The sequence below is a fragment of the Globicephala melas genome, chromosome 2, assembly GCF_963455315.2.
Source record: "Globicephala melas chromosome 2, mGloMel1.2, whole genome shotgun sequence".
Lineage (NCBI taxonomy): Eukaryota > Metazoa > Chordata > Mammalia > Artiodactyla > Delphinidae > Globicephala > Globicephala melas.
Genome location: NC_083315.2, coordinates 117,994,920 through 118,019,520, shown reverse-complemented (window position 1 = coordinate 118,019,520; position 24,601 = coordinate 117,994,920). Strand labels below are relative to the sequence as shown.

The 24,601-nt window shown below is 34.1% G+C and overlaps 1 protein-coding gene across 6 annotated transcripts in view; it reads right to left on the bottom strand.

Moving 5' to 3' along the window:
* The window catches only part of MIA2 (MIA SH3 domain ER export factor 2), a 111,221-nt gene that overhangs the window by 29,918 nt on the left and 56,702 nt on the right, over positions 1–24,601 (bottom strand). For 5 of the 6 annotated variants that reach the window (XM_030854843.3, XM_030854841.2, XM_060294771.2 and 2 more), the window contains 12 exons: positions 23,378–23,449; positions 21,103–21,213; positions 20,368–20,439; positions 19,493–19,597; positions 15,620–15,742; positions 13,625–13,745; positions 12,386–12,432; positions 9,019–9,109; positions 6,248–6,386; positions 2,211–2,312; positions 1,192–1,252; positions 585–620 (listed from right to left, as the gene is read on the bottom strand). In XM_030854843.3, the coding sequence (XP_030710703.2) occupies positions 585–620; positions 1,192–1,252; positions 2,211–2,312; positions 6,248–6,386; positions 9,019–9,109; positions 12,386–12,432; positions 13,625–13,745; positions 15,620–15,742; positions 19,493–19,597; positions 20,368–20,439; positions 21,103–21,213; positions 23,378–23,449 (1,080 nt within the window). Of the gene's footprint in view, positions 1–584; positions 621–1,191; positions 1,253–2,210; positions 2,313–6,247; positions 6,387–9,018; positions 9,110–12,385; positions 12,433–13,624; positions 13,746–15,619; positions 15,743–19,492; positions 19,598–20,367; positions 20,440–21,102; positions 21,214–21,769; positions 21,797–23,377; positions 23,450–24,601 lie in introns of all 6 variants that reach the window. The other variant, XM_060294769.2, reaches the window with a different exon arrangement.

Genomic DNA, 24,601 nt, shown 5'->3' with positions numbered 1-24,601 from the left:
AATAGTTCTTCATTTTAGAGGGATCATCCTGATCACTAGCCAAAATCTACATGCTTATCACTTCCTCATACAGTTCCTCTGGAGCACTGACATGTCATTTCTCATGATGGTCTTTTTCTTAATGTGTAACAAGTAATTCAACAATGAGAATCAGATACCTGAATTGTATAACTTTTAGAATTAGGAGGGGCTCTAGATTATTACTTAGTACAGTCCCATTGTTTTACAGATGAGTAAACAGGCCCAGAGAATTTTAAGTAATTCGTCCACAAGTAATTAGTTGACAATCCAGTGCCTGAAACAAGTCCATGAACACTACCTCACCTCCCCCAAAGAGTATAAGCTCCTTGCAAAGAAGCAATGTGCTGAAAGCGGAGAAGGAAAGGTCAGATTTTGTGAATAACTGTATCATAACAAAGTATGTTCATAAGGAACATAATTTCACTACTGGTGAAATTAAAAGAAACTGATTTCTTTAAACACCACCTTTTTTCTCAGTTTTAAAAGTGTACTTTTTACACTGCTCATTTAAATTAGGAAAAAGAACAATTTGATGAAAAAGCCTAAGAAAATTTAATACTTACCCAATTATCATGTGCTTTTTTCTCATGAGAAATAATCTGAAAAAGAAAGTCATTAAAATAGTACTGACAACAATTTTTTTCAGTAAAAAACATTCACACCTACCACTATGATTTAGTACGCAACTCATAAACTCAAAAATAACTCAAGCATCTCTAAAAAGTCAGCAACTAACATTTTAAAGCAAATTTTCATATACATATGATCTACTCTATTATACTTTTAAACAAAAACTGAATGTAAAGACAACTAAAATTTTTGTCTAGTAACATTTCTATTTTACACAATTATCAACTACAATAGGAGGTGCCAATTAAGAGACAACTAGCCAGACTAAACAAAGGCCCCAGTGCTGATATATGTTTATTTATTTATGCAACCCAAATTCCCAAATCAGCATCAGTTCACATGGCAACTTTAAACAATATCTTTTGTTCCAGAATCTCTGCCTACCTAGAAATGTTCCACAGCCATGTGCAAAACCTTAAGAGAGTAACTATACTCCTGCATCAAAACAGATACCAATTCAAACAAATCACAACTGTTTTAAGTCACTCACACACACACACACACACACACACGCACACATACATGCACGCACATACCTACCTGTCCTTGATAAGAATGAATGGTTCTCTCCAATTCTTCTTCTAGATCTTTGGCTCGCTTTCTATAAAGAACAAATAATCATTCCACTATTAACATATACTAAGAAATTATAGAACACACTATCTCTACTGAAAATATTAATTAAAACACCTAGAGTGCTTTGTTTCATGTAACTCTAGAACTCCACATGTTAATCACCTTTATGAGGTTCTAAAGTATATTTTTTCCTGATATAATTTCAACATTAATTAAGCTTTAGGAGTACTACTACTTGGGTTTACCTAAATCAAGATCATGAAAAGATTAGATGGTATACTGGCTTATTTTTATTTTTAAGAAGCATAGTATTGGGAGATTTATTCAGACTTCATATAATCTTAATAGAACTCTAGGAAATTAATGATCTATAAGAAATAAACTGTTATTTATTACCTTTATAAGACTAAAAAGACAATTCCTTCTTTTGGATAAAATTCAAGCTTACTCTTCCCAATGTAAAATGAAGTATCACAACTATTTGGAATACTGTTGAATCTTGCCACTTATTTTCTCTGGGTTTTTATTATATCTACTATTTTACCTTAGCTCAGTGAGGATTGAGCTAAGGTAAAAACCAGACTTACGGTCTTATAAACACTTCTTCATAACTTTAATTAAGGCTTACTCTCCTTTTGGTGGCATACTTCTCAAATTGATTAACATTATATACATTCTTCCCCATGTGAACCAAAGAGGAAAGACCTTAAAATTAATCACATTCATAAAGTTCTTAACATTAACATAAAATAGGATCGCTCATATTCAAATCCAACTAATGTGAGAGATTTAAAATCGCACACACTGAAAGTGCGATTCCTTTCTATATTTTCTGTGTAATTGCATAATAGCAAGACATCTAAAGGAAAAATAATGAATCAAAAATATGTGGGGTTTTTTTGGTTGCTTTATTATTTTTTCTGGTATTGGGCTTTTGGATACTCTTCCCACCTCAAAAGAAAGGGGTAAAATATATTCAATACCTATAGGTCTCCAGCTCTTCAGCTGCATGGCTGATCTTTTCATCTGCTTTGGAAAGTTTCTCCTCTTTCTCTAACCGGTAGTTTTCCTCTGCTGTTAACTTCCTTAAAACAAAAAGTGTTTTATTTCTTTTACTATATGTCATAAAATAATCAATAATCAATTACTGCTTCCCATTTTACTGATTTTACTGATACTGCAAATATCAGTAAAAACATCACATGCAAGAAAAAAATGTACCTGAGTGTGGAATTTAATATTATAAACTCAAATTGTAAAGCACCTTGTCTAATACAGTACTAGTAATACAGAAGTTTCAAGAATTTTCTATAAGACTTTATCACAGAAATAAGATTATCAAAGGTAAATATTAATAAAAAATATTATGACTATATTATTTACCAAGCTTTCTAGTATAAAGTATTACATTTATTAGACAAGAAGTCACCAACTAATGAACTACGTTTCAATAATTTTTAAATTGATTGTTAGTTGTTAAAATAGTGATTGGGCTTCCAGGCCAGGACACACGCACATGCGCACACACACACACACACACACACACACACACACACACACACACACAAATGAACCCAAAGTAAATAAAATTTAGTGTCCAACTTACTACTTCTACTTAACCATAATAGCTAATTTAATGAGCCCTTGAGCATGTGCCAGAAACTCTTCTTTCACCTCTATATATATTATCTTATTTAATTATCACAATAGCTCTACAAGAAGGGTACTGTTGGGCTTCCCTGGTGGCGCAGTGGTTAAGAGTCCACCTGCCGATGCAGGGGACACGGGTTCGTGCCCCGGGCCGGGAAGATCCCACATGCCACGGAGCGGCTGGGCCCGTGAGCCATGGCCACTGAGCCTGCGCGTCCGGGGCCTGTGCTCCGCAACAGGAGAGGCCACAACAGTGAGAGGCCCGCGTACCGCAAAAAAAAAAAAAAAAAAAAAAAAGAAGGGTACTGTTTACAAAAAGAAAAATGAAGCCCAGAGAAACTAAATAACTAGACCAAGGCATACAGTCAGCAGTTAATGACTCCATTATACTACATCACCCATGCTGTTTCACACGGTATCATTAATAACACTGGTCCCTCAAGATATACTTGTTGAAGGCCACCGGAAAACATATTTGGAGTCCTACCTATGGATGCCTCACCTTTTTCATGAGCTTTGGGGAAGAACATGACAAACCACTGAAGAAATTCTACATGTCAACAATAAATGTTTTATATTCCACACACTACATTACCTATTGCTTAGGAAGCACTCCCCAACTCAATCCTAACCTAAAAAGAAGGACTCATTCCTAGGTTTACTGACAGAAACCATGAGGCTACCCTCATGGTAGCTCTTCCATTTTGTCAAGTTTATTTCTCTTTTATGCCTGGAGCAGTCCCCAGTGGCCAGAAGTCCATGATGAATAGAAAGGTTGTAAATTCTGAACTGAATCCAAAGCATGATTGAAGTACACAGCTTGGTACTCAAAGAGCCTAACAAATCACCTAGCATCCTGATGTCAGTGGAGTTTTAATATTCTCTACCAGTTTCCGAACACATACAATAGAATCTCGTTATTCCCGCTAGTTATGGTCTATAAAGTCACCACAAATCCTAAATTAGCAAATACTGCTCCTAGGGGAAATACAGGGTTAGATTCCTATGAGCTCTGATCACAGCACTTTTATCATTAATACATAACCCTGTTGTATGTGTTTCTGGTTAAAGACACCTTATTTAATATATACTGCTGATTCATAACAAGGAACTCATGGCCCACAGCATTATAACTCATGCCTGAACAAAGTTTATCTGCACATGTATTTTCTCTAGAAGGCGCACCCCTGCCTTCCTGCACTTAGCAACGCTAGACAGCACTTCAGTACTACACTTGGGGACCATTTTAAACAGCTAAATCACCAAAAAAATAAAAAATTAAGATGTGGCCCTAAATAAAGAACACTTGTTTACAGAATGAGAGCTGAAACGAGAAGGCAGAGTTCTTGTTCGACATCAACTGGGAACATGCACACTGGGCAATTCAAGTTTTCTGCCATTCTGTGCAAGTTTGCAAATGACCACTAAAGCTTTGCAAGTATTGATTTTTTTTAAAGATATTTTAATATACATGTTTATTTATATTTATTTATTTTTGGCTGTGCTGGGTCTTCATTGCTGCGCGTGGGCTTTCTCTAGTTGCGGCGAGTGGGAGCTACTCTTTTGTTGTGGTGCGCGGGCTTCTCACTGCGGTGGCTTCTCTTGTTGCAGAGCATGGGCTCTAGGCGTGTAGGCTTCAGTAGATGCAGCAAGCGGGCTCAGCAGTTGTGGCTCGCGGGCTCTAGAGCGCAGGCTCAGTAGTTGTGACGCACGGGCATAGTTGCTCCACGGGATATGGGATCTTCCCGGCCCAGGGCTTGAACCCGTGTGTCCTGCACTGGCAGGAGGATTCTAACCGCTGCGCCACCAGGGAAGTCCCACTAGTATTGATTTGGGGTTACAAATAAATTTTCACAAGTAGGTGAATTTACAAATACAGAATCCTCGAATAATGAGGATCAACTGTAAAAACTTGCATTAAGTTATAAAGAGGCTTGAAAGTCTGTTACATTTTGTTTCCTTTAATGATGAAAAACATGTGATATAGTAGTATTTGAAAATCTGGTGTCTCCAGATAGATATCTCAAGGGTCTTCTGTGTATCTATGCATTCAAGCATCAGCATACATACACATACACACACACACACACAAACACAATCTTTCACTACAATATATAAAAGCACTAAACATATTTATTCATATATTTAACAAATACTTATTGAATAACTACCATGTGCATAGTTTCAGGCACTGGGAATACAGAAGAGAAGAGAATGAAGTAATTATCTCATGGAGTTTACATTTAATGTGGGGAAGATTAAAAAAAAAAGATAATCAATCATCAGAGGATAATGAAGAAAAATAAAGCAAGATACAAGATAAGGGGATAGGAAGGGGCAGGTATTATTTTAGTTACAGTAGCCAGGGAAAGATTCTTTGAGGTAACATTTGAACCTAGACTCAAGTGAAATGAAGGATTGAACCTAACACAGGGGAATAACCACTCCAGGCAGAAGGAACAAGTGCAAAAGGCCCTGAGCTACAGATGTGCTTGGCATGCTAAAGATCATCAAAAAGGCCAGCATGGCTGGAAGATAGTGAGGGAAAAAGAAAATGAATAAGCTAAAATTAAAGAGGTAGCAACACGCCAGATCTTATAGGGTCTTGGAGGCCATGATAAAAGCTGTGGATTAAATTCTGAGTGTGATGTGCAGGCACTTGGAATTTCCAAGCAAGAGAGTGACAATACCCATAATTTATGTTTTAGAGGGCTATGCTACTGAAAACACATGCAGGAAGTTAAGAGTGGAAAGATGGAGACCACTCAGGAGGCTACTGCAATAAACCAGGTACTAACAGATGATGGCTGGGATCAGAATAGCAGTGTGGAAGGTGGTAGAAAGTGGTCAGATTCAAGACATAGGAAAGCTGACAGAATCTGACAATTGACTGAATGAAAGAGAGAAGGCAAGGATGGCTTAAGCACCTGCTCTGAACAATTCAGCAAATAACACTGCCTTTTACTGAGACAAGGAACACTGGGCTGCAGCAATTTACACAGGGGAGAGGAATCAGTTTTATATATATCCGAGATGGAATTAATGGATACTTCAATTAGTAAGATGTCCACCCAGATTCCCAGACCTAGCTTGCAATATTGGGAAGTTTAATTAGCAATAATTTGCTGACTACTTATTAGAAGTTAAAGAGGATTTTGTGAACCAGCCTGGAAAGTCTACTATCATTTATATTTTCTTCCTTGAAGAAAAATGTGTCAAAATCAAATAACTTTCTTAAAAATAAATTGATGAAAAGCAACCCAGTCATAAATTGAGAACTGTGAATAATCACATAAGCCGCATGCATATGCAACATTTTTAAGCTACTTTACTTTCCACTCAGTGGAGTTACCAACATAATTTTTATTACCTGTGAAGTGTCATTTCATTTTCTTGATACAGTTCAGTCATTACTTTAAGTTTCTGCTGAAGCTTTTGAGTCTCACTTTCAAACTGTGTATTTTCTGACTGTAAAGATGCTTGTTCAGTCTGGAGATTTTTAATACACTCTACAGAAAAAGGTTTTAAATCACAGTTAAAGGAGCAAATATTCTAAGTTGCACAGTAACATTTCATAAAAATAAAGATTACCAAAAGTAATTAATAAACTAAATTCTTTGCAACAGAAAATTTATAAGGTATTTTGTTCACCTAAATACCTTTTAACATTTTAAAGAGCTATATAAATTATTATAAATTTTTTTATTATTTAAAGATTTACTTTAAAAACAAATTTCCTAAAACCTTCAATATTCTAATTCTAGCATCTAATTTTCAGTTTAGGAGACAAAAGCCACTAAAATTCTCAAAGTTTTGGTGATGAGGGTTTTGAAGGCAAATATTTTTGTTCAATATTTTCCATGAAACTACTTCCACATGATGAATAATGCATGTTTTTTATCTAGTAAAAACTTTATCCATTAATACTTAACTTCAACCCAGCCTCTTTTTAAGCCAAAATTTTGATATGTGTTATAAATCAAGCCAGAAATTTGGATCTTCTGATAACAAATGCTCTAAAGTCTTGCTAGTTTAAACCATATCAAGACTGGAAAGAAAAATACCAATTTTAGCTTTGTTTCAACCTGAAAGAATTACCTATGGAACTAAAATTAACAATTCTAATTAATTATGAATATTTTATAATTAGTGCAACCACTGTTTTTAAAACCTTATTACTCTTCCAACATAACTTAACTCAACTCCTCTAAGACTGAGGTGATATCTCCCCAAAAGTGTGTATGAATCACCACTATACCATATATCTTAAAACAAGGCAAAACACTCTGCCTAAAGAGGACAGTTTCAAAATCATACTAACAAGCATTAAAATTTTATTTACATGTAATAGTATATAATTATTCTAAAACATCTATTAATTAAAGGTACACACCAAAATGATAGTTTAAGTAAATACCTTAACATTGAATGATTAAATGTGCAAGAAATTGTTCACATCTGTCTTTCCACAGAAATTTTTAAATCTGTATCAGTTAAAAAGTCTGTTGAGCTACGCTTTAAGCCATTGCCACTGTTAAGTCTTAACAATTCTTAACAAGCCACTGTTAAGTCATTTAACTGAAATTAATGTTGGATATTATCTCTATTAAAATTGGATCATCCCTACTTTTTTTAAAAAAATTAAACCAACAGTTAAATCTTCATTATATTTTTGTACTTCTACCTTAACTATTTTGTTTCAAATCCTCTGTATCTTAAAAGAGGACTGTAAATGATTACTGAAAAAGGCAAGATCAGAGGAGAAACAGTTTAGAAGAAAACTTTCCTGTTATGAATAGAAGATCAATTATAGAAATTTATCTTTCATGACCCATTAAAAAAAAGAAAGATTTGGAAGAAGCATACAAACACAAAGTCTCCAAATACTACTTTTAGAAAATAATAATTTGCCAAGAAATTTTATTAAGTGATGGGGTAACTGGTGAGCAAATTCCTTGCTTTTCTAGCACTTACTACAGTTCCTCACTGAGAGCCTGTTAATGTACTAAAATATACTAAAATATACTAAATATACAAAAATATGGCTTCCTGGAAAGCAGGCTCCATATCTTTTCCTCCTGTAAATCTCCCATGGCTTTAGCACTATACTTTACATATAGCAAAACGTTATTTTTAAGTTAATATTAATATTTTCAAAATCCAAAAATAATCCAACTACCAGTATCGTGTGAATAGGACAATGATAATTTTTTAAATAATCTGTATCTCTGGTGGTTCAATCTTTTCAAAAAGTGTCTTATTATAAATACAGTTCATTTATTTTAGAAATTATTGAAAATACAGATAAGTACAAAGAAAACAGAAATCTGTCCCATATTCAAAGAGAATCATGGTTGACATTTGAGAATGTCCTTCCATTATTTTTTTATGCTAACAGTTACAGTGATTTTTTTTTTTTTTTTACAAAATGGAATGTTACTTATATCAACTTTAAAAAATCTCAAACATAACTAACTGCATTTGTTTACTTTAGGGAAAAAACACTATCAGCAAAATAAATAAAAATCTTTTCAATAAAAAAAAACTTCAGTTCTACAGGTCTAACATCATTCCTGTATGTGCTAATACAGTATGCATGTACATTAAAGGAAAAAACTATTCTGTAAAAAGTTCTGTAAAATACAGTAGTACCACTACTAAAAATCAATTTTGCAGTCAACAAAGATTTTTTTTTAACATCTTTATTGGAGTATAACTGCTTTACAATGTTGATAGTTTCTGCTGTATAACAAAGTGAATCATCTATACGTATATATATATCCCCATATCCCCTCTCTCTTGCACCTCCCTCCCACCCTCCCTATCCCACCCCTCTATTAACATTTTTAATTTGCTACTTTTTAACAACTAAAACCATACCATGCGTATGACACTGAAATTCAAAGGTAAGTAGTTTACATGTTTTTAAAATAATGCCATTAATTTTATATAAATATGGAGAAAATGATATGGCTTTACCAACAACAATAAAACCTCATGACTAACTTTTCAGATAACCGACAAAAGTAAAAGTAAAAAAAAAAATCAAATTGTATCTCCCCATAATTGATTCAATTAATGTACCATTCTCTATAAGATGTATTTATTTAGAAAAACTTTATAAGTATGTAGATTACCTACCTGTAAGCTCTTCTTTTGTTTTATCAGCTTCGGATAATTGAGTGTAAATTTGGTTTCTTTCTCCTTCTAGGGTTTTTAAAGAAGCTCTTAACTTCAAAGAATGGGAGAAGGAGAAGGAAGAAAAGCAACATTAATCAATTATACCAAAAAAACAAAAAAATCTCAATACACCATGCCAATCCCTTGAAGCTCTTTTACACTCTGATGAAATTATTGCCTAGACTACACAAACCAACAATGTAGCTTCCATCCTGGAAAGTTAGCAAAGTCATCAATAGCTGTAAATCTCCAAAAAGGAACAGAGAAGATCAGTGACAGATGCTTGAATAGTGGCTATCTGCTTTCAGCACGTAAGATTTTTTTTTCGTTTTTTGTATTTTTGTGTTTTTTTTTCCCCCTGCAGTAGAAGCTTTGGAGTCTTAATGACTGGACCGCCAGGGAAGTCCCAGCACATAAGTGTTGATTAAAGCAGCCTTCAAACTACATTACCAAGACTTCACATAGATCAATAAAGATCAGGATACCACTACTAGGATGAAAAAGGTTAGGGATAAACCACAAGAAAATGAATCTAACACCTACTTCTCAAAATAAGATATTAGGCAATAGAGGATCAGAAAATACTGAGACCAGAGGATGAAGAATGCACAAAGAGGGAAGTATGGGAGAATATATAGTAAACATTCTTAATATATTCCTTATCCAAAGAAATGAGTGTATACCTTGAAAAATTTTATGATAAATTCTAAAAATTAACAATATGAATTTTATAATAACAATAGTTACTATAAAAAAAAAAGAAAAAAGCGATTGAAGAAAATTCTGATCACTTCTAAAAATTCTATCACTTCATGGTAACTATAAAATGGACTTTTAGACAAAATTCAACACCCATTTATGATAAAAACCCTGCAGAAAGTAGGCATAGAGGGAACTTTCCTCAACATAATAAAGGCCATATATGACAAGCCCACAGCAAACATCATCCTCAATGGTGAAAAACTGAAAGCATTTCCACTAAGATCAGGAACAAGACAAGGTTGCCCACTCTCACCACTATTATTCAACATTGTTTTGGAAGTTTTAGCCACAGCAATCAGAGAAGAAAAGGAAATAAAAGGAATTCAAATTGGAAAAGAAGAAGTAAAGCTGTCACTGTTTGCAGATGACATGATCCTATACATAGAGAACCCTAAAGATGCTACCAGAAAACTACTAGAGCTAATCAATGAATTTGGTAAAGTGGCAGGATACAAAATTAATGCACAGAAATCTCTGGCATTCCTATATACTAATGATGAAAAATCTGAAAGTGAAATCAAGAAAACACTCCCATTTACCATTGCAACAAAAAGAATAAAATATCTAGGAATAAACCTACCTAAGGAGACAAAAGACCTGTATGCAGAAAATTATAAGACACTGATGAAAGAAATTAAAGATGATATAAATAGATGGAGAGATATACCATGTTCTTGGATTGGAAGAATCAACATTGTGAAAATGACTCTACTACCCAAAGCAATCTACAGATTCAATGCAATCCCTATCAAACTACCACTGGCATTTTTCACAGAACTAGAACAAAAACTTTCACAATTTGTATGGAAACACAAAAGACCCCGAATAGCCAAAGCAATCTTGAGAACGAAAGAAGGAACTGGAGGAATCAGGCTCCCTGACTTCAGACTATACTACAAAGCTACAGTCATCAAGACGGTATGGTACTGGCACAAAAACAGAAAGATAGATCAATGGAACAGGATAGAAAGCCCAGAGATAAACCCATGCACATATGGACACCTTATCTTTGATAAAGGTGGCAGTAATGTACAATGGAGAAAGGACAGCCTCTTCAATAAGTGGTGCTGGGAAAACTGGACAGGTACATGTAAAAGTATGAGATTAGATCACTCCCTAACACCATACACAAAAATAAGCTCAAAATGGATTAAAGACCTAAATGTAAGGCCAGAAACTATCAAACTCTTAGAGGAAAACATAGGCAGAACACTCTATGACATAAATCAAAGCAAGATCCTTTCTGACCCACCTCCTAGAGTAATGGAAATAAAAACAAAAATAAACAAATGGGACCTAATGAAACTTCAAAGCTTTTGCACAGCAAAGGAAACCGTAAACAAGACCAAAAGACAACCCTCAGAATGGGAGAAAATATTTGCAAATGAAGCAACCGACAAAGGATTAATCTCCAAAATTTACAAGCAGCTCATGCAGCTCAATAACAAGAAAACAAACAACCCAATCCAAAAATGGGCAGAAGACCTAAATAGACATTTCTCCAAAGAAGATATACAGACTGCCAACAAACACATGAAAGAATGCTCAACATCATTAATCATTAGAGAAATGCAAATCAAAACTACAATGAGATATCATCTCACACCAGTCAGAATGGCCATCATCAAAAAATCTAGAAACAATAAATGCTGGAGAGGGTGTGGAGAAAAGGGAACACTCTTGCACTGCTGGTGGGAATGTGAATTGGTTCAGCCACTATGGAGAACAGTATGGAGGTTCCTTAAAAAACTACAAATAGAACTACCATATGACCCAGCAATCCCACTACTGGGCATATACCCTGAGAAAACCAAAATTCAAAAAGAGTCATGTACCAAAATGTTCATTGCAGCTCTATTTACAATAGCCCGGAGATGGAAACAACCTAAGTGCCCGTCATCGGATGAATGGATAAAGAAGATGTGGCACATATATACAATGGAATATTACTCAGCCATAAAAAGAAACGAAATTGAGCTATTTGTAATGAGGTGGATAGACCTAGAGTCTGTCATACAGAGTGAAGTAAGTCAGAAAGAAAAAGACAAATACCGTATGCTAACACATATATACGGAATTTAAGAAAAAAATGTCATGAAGAACCCAGGGGTAAAGCAGGAATAAAGACGCAGACCTCTTAGAGAACGGACTTGAGGTTATGGGGAGGGGGAAGGGTGAGCTGTGACAGGGCGAGAGAGAGTCATGGGCATATACACACTAACAAACGCAGTAAGGTAGATAGCTAGTGGGAAGCAGCCGCATGGCACAGGGATATTGGCTCGGTGCTTTGTGACAGCCTGGAGGGGTGGGATGGGGAGGGTGGGAGGGAGGGAGACGCAACAGGGAAGACATATGGGAACATAGGTTTATGTATGACTGATTCACTTTGTTATAAAGCAGAAACTAACACACCATTGTAAAGCAATTATACCCCAATAAAGATGTTAAAAAAAAAAAAAAAAAAAAAAAAAAAAAAAAAAAAAAAAATGGACTTTTAAAAGTTACTAGGACATATGGATGTTTATTTCTTTGTCTATATTCTTTACATTTCTGTAGTAATGCAAACCTTAGCAGCATGAATCAGTTTCTTCAAAGCTCCTTTTGGTTGATTATCTATAGTGAAAAACAAAAACATAATAATAAATTGAGAAAACAGTGCAATGCCACAACAGACATTCCAATGATTTTATTAGTTCACTCAACTAGAGCCTTATAATCCCTCTTCTTGCTACAATAAAGAATTTAATATAAGGCAGAACAGCCTCGAACCTGCTCCCAGGAAGCTAAACTAAAAAAGCACTGGAAGTACCATAGTATCATCTAACAAGGTTCTTCACCACTAACTCCAAGAACAGAGTTATAACAAGGATTTGGTATTCACCTAAATCCAGCCCACCGTCTCAATTATTCTTAGAATCCTTCAGCATACAAAATATGAGTGGAATTGTACTCCAAATTAAAATAACATTAAAAAGCATGAGTTTTCTCATTAGAAAAAGAATTATTTCTTACAAGATAAAACAGAAGTGAAAAAGTATAAACAGAACTATACGTATTTACTTTGAAATGTACTTTTCTTCCAACACATTAATGCTATCATCAAAGAAAATCTTTTAAAAAATCACACCTTCTCCTTAATATTTGTTAATTATACAGGGGATGGAGGGAGAGAAAAGAGAAAGGGCACAAAAGTCAAAAGAACTATCATTGGGGGAAACTGGATGAAGATACATGAGACTTCTCTGTACTGCTTTTACAACTTTCTGTGAGTCTATAATTATGTCAAAACAAAATGTTCTTTTTTTAAGTCAAAGGAATTGGTTTGAAAATACACTAAGTGGCTACAGTGAACCTAACTTTTGCTGAGTTTCCAGACTACAACCGGCAATGGCAATAAGAATTTGGGATGGCCAAGATTAAAGTACTGTAAACATCTGAACCATCTAAAAAAAGAGGTATCCTGAGGCATTCATTTACATAACACTCGTTTTTCAAACTACTCACCCAGCCATTTGATCAGTTTACAGTACAGGGAAAAACAGGCATGGAAATGATTATGACGCAATGTGAAGAGTGCTGTAATGTACAACATATAAAAAGAACAGAGAGGAAGAAGACTGAAGGTCTATCTGAGAGGCTGAAAAAAGATTTACTGAAAAGGTGTTATCCCAGCCGAAACAACCATAAGGGATAGTGAGAGAGGGACAGAATATTACACAAGTATATAAAGAACATGGTGCACATGGGGAACTAAAAGGAAATACAAGAGCCAGTCAATACAAGAGGATAAGTCATGACTTAATACCTAAGTGCGCACCATTCCCTGAATCACTCTTCATTTCCAATTCCAAGTTATCATCATCTGTTATGTCTTCTCCAAGCACAGCAGCCCAGTCTTTCATCTTTTGTAAGCGCTCAGTCAGAGACTTGACATTTAGCAACGGGGGAAAAAAAGAGAGAGGGTAATACCTTATGCTAACAGCTTTACAACTTCTGAATGCATACTTGTAGTCTAAAAATCAATCCACATAGATGACGGTACAGGAGCTCTTATTCTCCACCTGGCATAAAATATGTAAACACTCTCAAAAACTCACATTTATTTACTATTAAACTCTGCAAGTTAAAAATCAAAACTGGTTACTCCTAAATCAAATACAATACTTGATAAGGGCCCATTTTTGCTAAAAGTATCACATGACTATAAAGCAACAAAACATATCTTAACGTGATGTTTCTCACTTGCCATAGTAAGAGTGGACATTAAAATGAGAGTCAATTTTGTGTGAAGTCAAACAAATCCTCAAGTGAGGTACATGATATATAAAAAAATCACAGATTTCACAGATTCAATTTATTCAAGTAAACAACTAGCTGAGGAGCTCAACTGACATAAAGAAAAGGAAATTATAAAAGAGAATCTGAATTGGAACATTAAAGGTTTTCCAACAGTACTTTTTTGAATTTTCTTAAATAAAGGAAGATTTTCTTAAACCACAGAGAATAAAATAGACTGTCCCACATATTTCTGTGGAAGGACCCACCTAAAAAAACCCATTCTGCTCTACAATTTCCACCCTTCGATCTCCTCCCTCTTGAGTTCCAGGCACAAATATCATGGCCTACAACTTTGAGTAGAGCTTGAGATTAGCATCTCATTCTTGTTCTGTTAGGAAGAGTCCCAAGTTCTTTAGTAGAGTAAGTTTAGGGGAAAAAAATGAAACAACAAAACAAATAAAACAAATTATGAATACAAATCCTAAAGATGGAATCTTAAAAACATCCTTAGTAGCAACGTAAATAGCATAAATGTACAGCTTCCAAGATGAAAACATCCATTTCACTGTGTAGATTACAGAATGTTAATTGTACAGCTTATTACTAAGTATTTACACTTGAGTATCTGTTTGCAGTTTGAAAGTATAAGATCTAAAAGGGTAGGCAGGTGGACATATATACACTACCAAATGTAAAATAGATAGCTAGTGGGAAGCAGCCGCATAGCACAGGGAGATCAGCTCGGTGCTTTGTGACCACCTAGAGGGGTGGGATATGGAGGATGGGAGGGAGATGCAAGAGGGAGGAGATATGGGGATATATGTATATGTATAGCTGATTCACCTATATATAATGCAGAAACTAACACACCATTGTAAAGCAACTATACTCCAATAAAGATGTTAAAAAATTAATTAATTAATTAAATTTAATTAAATAAAAGGGTAGGCAGGAAAAAGTGGTAGGAGGGAGAGACAGGGCGTAGGGAAAAAAAAATCAACAAATCCGAATAGTAATATCAACTATTTTATTCCTATTGGAGTCAAATTTCAATTAGATTTACTTAAAGTAGTCCTCTCTGTAAAAAGTACATGTATCAGTTAATCTAGTATTAAAGACATTCACCTAATACACATAACCTCATTTGTCCAGTTTATAAAATTCTTTCCAACCTCTTCTTTTCAACAAAAAAAGATGGCAATCTTAAGATAAAAGGTAAAATCCAATATCCTTTGTCTTTCTTCACTAAATACCCAGGCTAAAATACAGAGGAGAGAAGAAAAAAGGACACAGGGAATATAGATGTATATATACTACAAATCTACAAAGTCTTCAAGGAACATTAGGCAGCAAGGATATCAACACTGGTACAAATTGGAATGTATGCCCAAAAGTATACTTCCTCAAATTTGGCCAAATAAATTATCAAAATAAAAGCTGCTAAAAACAAAAATTTTCAAATTCCATAAATTAGTATAAAATTCTAGCTTAACTCATTCAGTAAACCAGCAGGGTCATTTACCTTCATCTGATTTTCTTTATCACATAGAACTTGTTCCACATGTACTTTGGAGTCTTCGAATGTTATTTTCTGTTTATTAAGTTCATTCACTTTTTCTCTCCATTCTTCAGCTTCTTGTAAAAGCTAAAATTCAAATCCCAAATAAAAAGAAAAGCAACTCATATTATCTCATCATACTTATGTGTAGGTACACTTATTTATATATCTAAGGTGTATCATTAATAGAACCTCACAAAAAGGAAAAGCACCTCATTATCTTATCATATGTAGGTGTAGATGCACTTATTTATATACCTAGGTGTACCACTAATAAATATGCAACACAATGTGTTACTGAGAAGGGAGAGAGAAAGGGAGGGGGGGAAGGAGAGAGGAAGGAAAGGAGGAATGGAATGAGGAAAGAAGGGAAGGAAGGAAAGCGGGAAGGAAGGAAGGGCTCCTGTTTTCAAAGAACTTTCAAAACAGGGGTAAGGCAAAATAAGACACTTAAACATTCGTCAACTGATTTACATAATAAACTTATATCAAATAAAAAGGTTTCTAAGACAAGCATATTTGTTAGATTTGGCCATTCCTTATATCCCATATAACATGCCATACCTTACTTGTATTAAAATTTATTTTTTTAATCATGTGCCATTTTGTGGTTAATTAACCTTCAGAATACCATTAATCTAGAACAGGTCAAATTCTGCATAAATAATCTTTTACTGTATATACTTTTACAGGAGAGGAAAGATTTTCTCAACATGAATAAAAGATAAAGATTGTTATAAAAGATAAACTTAACTACATACTGCTTAAAAGCTTTGCAAATCAAAAAATAACAGAAATAAAATTTAAAAACAAGTAACGAGAAAGAAATTCTTATATATACCAAAGCGTTAATAACCTTAACATGCAAAGAGCTCTTAGAAGTCATTAAGAAAAATAGCCCCCCCCAAAAAATAGAATCAGCAAGCAATTTACAAAAGAATCGGCCTATATATATATATATATATATGAAAAAAAAAGGCCAATTTTATTTAGTCTTTAAAACTCTATTCTATCAAATAGTAATTACTGGGTTTCTCTGAAAAACTAAGGCTTCATTAGCATATTCCCTAGCACAAGAAAAACCAATCCTTCTCCATGCATGTATAATAGAATAAGACAACACTGACAGATTAAAAATAAATAAGAATTGAAGAATGAAAGATTTGGTGATTGGCTGGTCTCTAGTGATTTACTAAAGACACTGCATACACAGCATGCAGTCTTATAAGGTTAAAGAAGGAATGTGTTAGAACATGGAATCAGTGAATATAGAATAGTTTATTTCAAGAACTCTGGTGATTAAAAAGGAATTAGATGAAAGCAGTTATAAAGAGTAAGACAATCTAGGTGAAATTTTTTTTTCAAGGTACAAAAGGTCACTTTTGATTATATTGATAACGTAGCAAAATTAACACAGGGTGTACTTTCTCCTGAAATCTACTAAGATGACAGTAAAGAGGTTTAAGGGAAAAAAAGCATAAACCCTCAAGGAAAAAGAGAAAACATGATGAGGAAAAAGATAATTCTAGAAGTGGAAAGTGGAAAGAGAGGAAGCACAGTAAAAGACCAGACAGAAGTGAAATCTAAGGCAGAAGATGGGAGACTCTAAAAGCAGGTTGACTTGATACAACTCAGAATGGCTTATGATTTGGAGGCACAAGTACTACGGTATATGTGGAATGAAAAGAGGAGGACTACTCAAAAGTCTTTATGAAAAGCAGTTAGAAAATCCCCTAAGTTCTCCCCGCACACATATACACACACTCTAATGCTCAATCCATCCCTCTCCCCCACACACACCACTGTCTTTCACATGCATGCACACATGCACGTGCACAGGCACACTCACACACATACACACACATCTGGCAAGAACCTGGAAGGTTATTCTCTGGAGAGCTAGAATCTGAAACTCTGGGACACCTGACCCAGGTAAAGGTGTGAGTAACAAGCTGAAAACATAAAAGCATTAAGCAAAAGTTGACTTACTGAAATGAAGAGTGAGATACCAGCCCTCCTGACCTCACTAAGCTGCTTACCTCACTGCTGGGAAACAGGCTTATACCTCCCAAATGGGAACTATGGAGGAGTCATCCCTGTGGAAAATGGTCTTTGAATACCAACAATCAGGGATCCTCCAATGAAATACCCTAGCCAGATTACCCTATGGAGGGGTCCACAAAAAACACACACAGGGCTTCCAATTAGATTTGGAGAGCTTCACTATTAAATGAGCAGACACCCAAGAACCATCAAATACCTGAAAAAAGAAACTCTTAGATAAAAGACATAGACTAAAACAGAAAATAAAGGAGCTCAAAGGAAACAAGGCAACTCAGGGAAGAACATGTCAAAAAAGAGAAAAAAAAAACCATAATATCCTCAGCAAAGTAAGACACTGCACCCATGAAACCAGAAAAAGGCATAAGCAAAAAAAGAACTCTTACAAGTGAAAAATAGCAGAGAATAAGTGAATGAAAGTTCCACAGACACAAAGAAACCAAAAAAGACATTTTCAATAATTTCATATATCATACAAAATACACCCCAAAAAGTATGAAATAATTTAAGTAAATTTCCCAGAACTGAATCAAGAGCAAGTTTCCAGACTGAGAGTATCCAACAAATGTATAGAAAAAGACCCACACTAAGGCACACCATCATGAAATTTTAGAGAACTGGAAACAATGAAAGATATTAAAATTTTCTACCGGAGAAAAGAGTAGGTCACAAAAAAGGTTCAGTAATCCAAATAGCACTTGACTTCTCAAAAGTAATATGGAAAATGAAGACAATAGAGCAATTATGTCAAAATATCAAGAAAAAAAAATTTCAACCCAGAAGATACCCAACCAAAATGTTAACAGTATGAAAGAAGAAGACAGTCTAAGTCATGAAAGTTTTTTAAAAGTTACCCCCTATACCTTTTCTCAGGAAGCTAATCAAGGGAATTCACCACATAAAAGCACAGGTAGGACACAGGAAATAAAAGATCTAACACAAAAGAAAGACAAGGGAAAGGATGGGGGTGAAGTGAAATCTCAGAACAGCAGAAGTATAACAGACCTAGAGAACAAGTTCCTACTGGACCAGGAGGATGGAAGACCCCAGGAAGGACTGCTTCAAGGAAAAAATGAAATTAATAGATTAACCAAAGCATTTGAACACATAAATATTTACATAATCTCTAAAAGAGATATATATGATTGAACTACAGATGAATTACAGATAGGTATAAAAAGAAGACAATTATTAACTCTAGGGCAAATAAAATGTTGAGTGAAATGGAATATGTAATCAGAGCACACCATGTGTCTCAGCTGTAATATTTAGAAAATCATAAATAATGTAATCATTAAAAAATTTTCCCACTGAAAAATTATAACTATCGGGAGAACAGTTGGAGAGGAAATATATTTGGGTATGTGGCAGTGTATACATATGTGGGGAGGAAGAGGGTAAAAGTTAAATCCTCATTAGAGATCTGCCACAACTGCTTCTGTCTTCAGGGCCCAGACACACAGCTGCAATAGCTCACGGTATTCTCTGCCCTCCTTCAGTCTGGCTTTGAAGATTTGTGCTAAATGCTATTTGTTATTATTATTATTAAAATGCTGAGTGCCCGGGCTTACTTTCACTCCTGGGGGAAGAGGGTTCCAGGAATACAGACCTCTGTATCCTATATAAAAGAGACACCATAGGACACACAGGAGATTGTCCTGATCTTGTGGTCTCCAGAAAGAGCCTACTTTTGCCCCTAGCATGGGTCAGTCATGACTATGCCCAGAACGTTTATAATTACATACTCACAAGCTGGAGTCCCTTTACAGTACAAACCTGTTTCTCGCTTTCCTGAAGTTGAGAATTTTCACTCAAAGCCTCTTTTATAGCTACCTTAAGTCTTTCTTCATTCATCTGAAATATTTTGAAGGTTGTTTTGGCCTAAGTAAAATACAACATATTGAGATTACAAGAATTAGTTTAATACAATAGCTCTTTTTTACACACACTCCCTGAAACATGGAATTAAAGTCAAAAACATGCCAATATTAATAGGAGAGACAGTATGCTGTAGCAGAAAAAAAGTCTGGCCTAGACTCAAGGTCTAGTCACTTAAGGTCTAGTTGCTCCGCCACTAACTTGCCACATGACCTTGGACAAATGATTTAACCTCCTGTAACCTTCTATGTACTATGCGGCAAATTCTGTTAACTTTCTACTCTCTGTCTCTCTTACCAGAATTTAAAATCCACAAGAGGGGCTTCCCTGGTGGCGCAGTGGTTGAGAGTCCGCCTGCCGATGCAGGGGGCACGGGTTCGTGCCCCGGTCCGGGAAGATCCCACATGCCGCGGAGCGGCTGGGCCCGTGAGCCATGGCCGCTGAGCCTGCGCGTCCGGAGCCTGTGCTCCGCGACGGGAGAGGCTACAGCAGTGAGAGGCCCGCATACAGCAAAAAAAAAAAAAAAAAAATCCACAAGAGCCTTTCTATTTTGTCTACTAATATTAAGTGCCAATCACCTTCAACAGTGACCAGTACATAGCAATGGCTCAATAAATACTGTCCAATGAAAAAAATGAACTTTCCTCAGATACCCTGTATTTTTAAAATATATCTGAATTCTATTATTATAGCTTATTCTTTAATTATAAAAGTAATAGTAAAATGTAAGTGATTTTCAAAAGCAACAGAGCTATTAAAGTAATTCAACTTACTTCAGATACTTGTGATTTGAGGGACTTAGATTCATCTTCTAGGGACTGTATCCTTTTTGAAATATCCACCATCTAAAAAGGCAGTATAAATCAATAAACAAGTATATACTAAACTCCTCCAGTTTCCAAGATGCCATATATATTAACTATATTATTAACCTAACACTTTTGCTCCAAAAGTGAGGGTTCAAATTAAGAAACATTCTCAGCCATATGCTTAAAGGGATTTCATACAAAAGTTACATAACAACAGTATTTCAACTCATCTTTAATATTTCGTAACATTTAAGTTATATAGGCACAAAAGAAGTCCACTAGCATCATATCTTACTAAATAATCTCACACACATCAAGATCATCCTTAAGACAGATTTTAAAATAGAAAGACAAATAAAGGAAAGTTAAAGTTCTTAATACAAGTTTTGAGTAATTTAAAAAAATCCACTATGTATGTGACTGTTCAACTTAAATTATTTGTGTGAGCTACTTCCATAGTGCAAATAGAAAATTTCTATAAGAATATGAAAGAAATGTAACATAATAATGGTAACCTCTAACAAATGAAAAGAGCTAGTGGATCTGGAAATTTTTATTCTCCACTTTACAGCCTTCTGTACTCTTTGGATTTCTTTTTTTTTTTTTTACAGTGCATGTAATACTTTAACCAAAATCATATCATTTTTTTTAACTCAATAACTTTCTTTTTCCTACAGTTTCCTCAAACACAAGTCTTACCAATTCATCTTGTTCCGAATGTTTAGATTTCTCTTCTTTTAACTCTTTTTCTAGAATGAGTATTTCATCCTCAAGTTCAGATGTGGACCTAGTCAGCTTTTCACAGACTGCCTAAAAGAGGAAGCCAACTTTATAAGACTGACATGGGAATTTTTGGTCAAGATAAATCAGATGAGTGTAATCAAATGCATACACTATAAGTTAAATAAGTCTAATTTATATATTTGTTCATTTTTATAACACTGAAATAACAGCAATACTAGCAGGTATCGCCAATTTTTTCTATAAAGAGACAGAAAGTAAATATTTTAGGCTTGAAGGCCACATAATTTCTGTCCCAGCTATTCAAGTGATATGCATATGTAGTGAGAAAGCAAAGGCTATATGTAAATGAATGAGCATGGCTGTGTTTCAATAAAATTTTATTTACAATAACAGGTGGAGAGCTCAGAGTGTAGTTTGCCAACTTCTGCTCTAAAGCATTGTAAAAGAAACGATAAGAAAAAACCAAATTTAATATAAATAAATAAAATAAAAAATAAATTCAAAAAACAATCAAGATAATATTCTACACTGAATTAAGACATATTTTCTGTGACCTTTTTAATTTAAAATGATTAGTTGTTGGATTATTCCAATTGGATTTTAAATACTGTAATAAACATACCTCTGATATTTGTGATCCTTCAACAAACTTGTTAAAAAAAACCAAAAGAATCAAAGAATTTAATGCAGGCCAAAATAAAAGTAGCACAAGTACATACGATATCATACTGGTTAAAAAACTCATTTATATATATATATATATATATATATATATTTCCCCAAATTTGACTATCTGATTATATGAATTCTCTGACTTGAATCAAAATTACTCTAGTGTTTTGATTTTATCTATAGATTCAAACATTAATTTTTGTAATTATATCACATTATAGTTTATATTCAACTATGTTTACCAATCTTGAAAATAAACACTATATGTTTAAAAAAATTACTAAAATTAGAGGAAAACTTCCAAAATATTCATTATAAAGTAAAAATTTAGCTAATTTTATGGCCAGATTACATAAATTCAATGCCTGAGAATAAATCGGTGTGTTTTATTTTATCCACAACATCACAAAGCTTGAGTAAATATTTTTGCTACCAGTTTTTGCTGTTTTGTCAGCATACTAAATTCCTTATAAAATTATCTTTTAATCAATCTAATAAATTACTACCATAACAGCAGTTAAAACAGAGGGTCAACAAATAAAATACAACAATTTTAACAAGTTCTTAAGAATATTAATAGGTAACAAATGAAGAAAGAAAAGGTTAAGAAATTCATTTCATTTGGAATTCAATTTATAATTTCCTTTGGACTCTACTAAGAAATTTTGATTCATGATACATATGCTTTCTGATGATTACAGACATCAGTGATTGAGAACCGCCAAGCTGAACTGACTGAACTCGTACAACAAAGGTACAAAGTCCATTGTTTTCTACTTTAATATTAGTATGCTTTTTACAACATTTCCATCTCTAAAGAAATTGCTATTACTTACCCTAATCTGTCGTAGCTTAGCTAAATGACAAATTATCACAGTTTCCTTCCTTACTATTACCTAAATCATGCCTCACTCAGGAGAGCTGACTCTTTATCTCTTCCAAACTCCACATTCAGTGGCATCATGTTGGTACCTTGAAATTGGTCAAGGTGGGAGTATTTACACAACAGAACCCAGCAAATGCTACAAACAAAGGCTCCTGCTTTCTAAACAGCCAGTTGTTAAACATTTACCAGCACACCACCGTGTATAACATAAATCTTTGGTCTAATTCTAGTCAGCTCCTAATACATTGGTATGACGTAAAGGCAAGTACTGCCTCAACTTACATAATTTTTCATTGCCAACTATTCCTAAATTTATGAAAATAAATCCTATTTTTCCTTCCTAGAGCAAACTGAGTCAAAAAAGAAATGGTTACCTTAATACACTTCCCAGGAATGAAGAATCAAGAGCTTCTATATAGCTCTAGGTTACATTGAACTGAATATGCTTCACTCAAAACAAGTTACCAACAAGAGCTCAAATTTTTAAAATACCTTACGCTACTTACTAATATTCTGTTTCCTATATTTAACTTCTTAAGTTTTAACATCTAGAGATACTCTTTCACATTTCCTTTGAAATGTGAGTTTTGAGAAGATACATGACTTTCAAAATTTATGTTATTTAGTAAGAATCTTCCCCCTAACTTTTATAATTATACTATTTGTTTTTACCTCCAAACTTTGTGCTTCTGTTGACTCCTTCTCAAAGCTGGCATCCTTTAAAGATGACTCTAAGCCTTCATACTGAAAGAAAGCAACACTGTAAGTAAAAGGGCCGTAAATTTTATTCCAAACTACACCTGCCCTATGACCCACCAATTCCATGAGAAGGAAGAGTAAATCCTCACTGCAGAAAGATAACATTGCCCACAGTTTCAAATTTACCACTATAATTTCTGTTATACTATTACTGATACTCAACATAAAATAATCTGGTATTCAAGAAAACAAGAGCTGACTGAGAACCAAGAGAAAAAAATAAGCAAGAGAGCAGACTCTTGGAGGATTCAGGTAATACAGTTCTCCTTCAGACATTAAAATAAGTAAGCTTGATATGTAAGAGGAACCAAAATAATTAAACCAGAAAAAAAGAACTACAAAAACAGCCACACAAACTTTAGAACTGAAAAAGGAAATAAATGAAATTAAGATGGTTTAAAAGATGATTAGATACAGATGAAGACAATTAGTAAAATGGAAGCTAGATTAGAAGAAAACATCTAGACTGAAGTGTGAAGAAAGAGATAAGAAACCCAGAAAAGAACATAAGAGATACATGGGATATAGTAAAAAACTAAAATACAAGTATTTAAAATTACAGGAAGAGAAAAAAAAGAAAGCAATAACAATATTTGAAAAGGTTATGATCAAGAGTGTTACAAAACTAAAGAAAGTCATTAAGCCACAGATTCTAGAACATCATGAAGCCCAGGGATGATAAATAGAAGAAACCACATCTAGACAACTAGTAACACTGCTGAAAATCAAAGATAAAGAGAAAATCATAAAAGTAGCCAGATAGTTTCTTATAAAGTTATACAATACCTGCCCTATGACCTACCAATTCTAATACTAGATATTTACAAAAGAGAAATGAAAATATATACCCCACACACACACACAAAAAGATAGAATGATCATAGCAACTTTATTCATAATAGCCAAAAGCTAGAAATAACCATATTAAGTGGTAAATGGATAAAAAAAATTGTGATATGTTGATGTAATGCAAATTTACTTGCAAGTTAAAATAAAAAACTACTAGTATATGCAACAACATAGTGAATCTCAAAAATACAATGCTAACTGAAAAAAGGCAGAAACAAAAGTATGATTTCATTTATACAAACTCTGAAACAAAAACTAATTTATAGTGATAGAAATAAAAACGGTTGC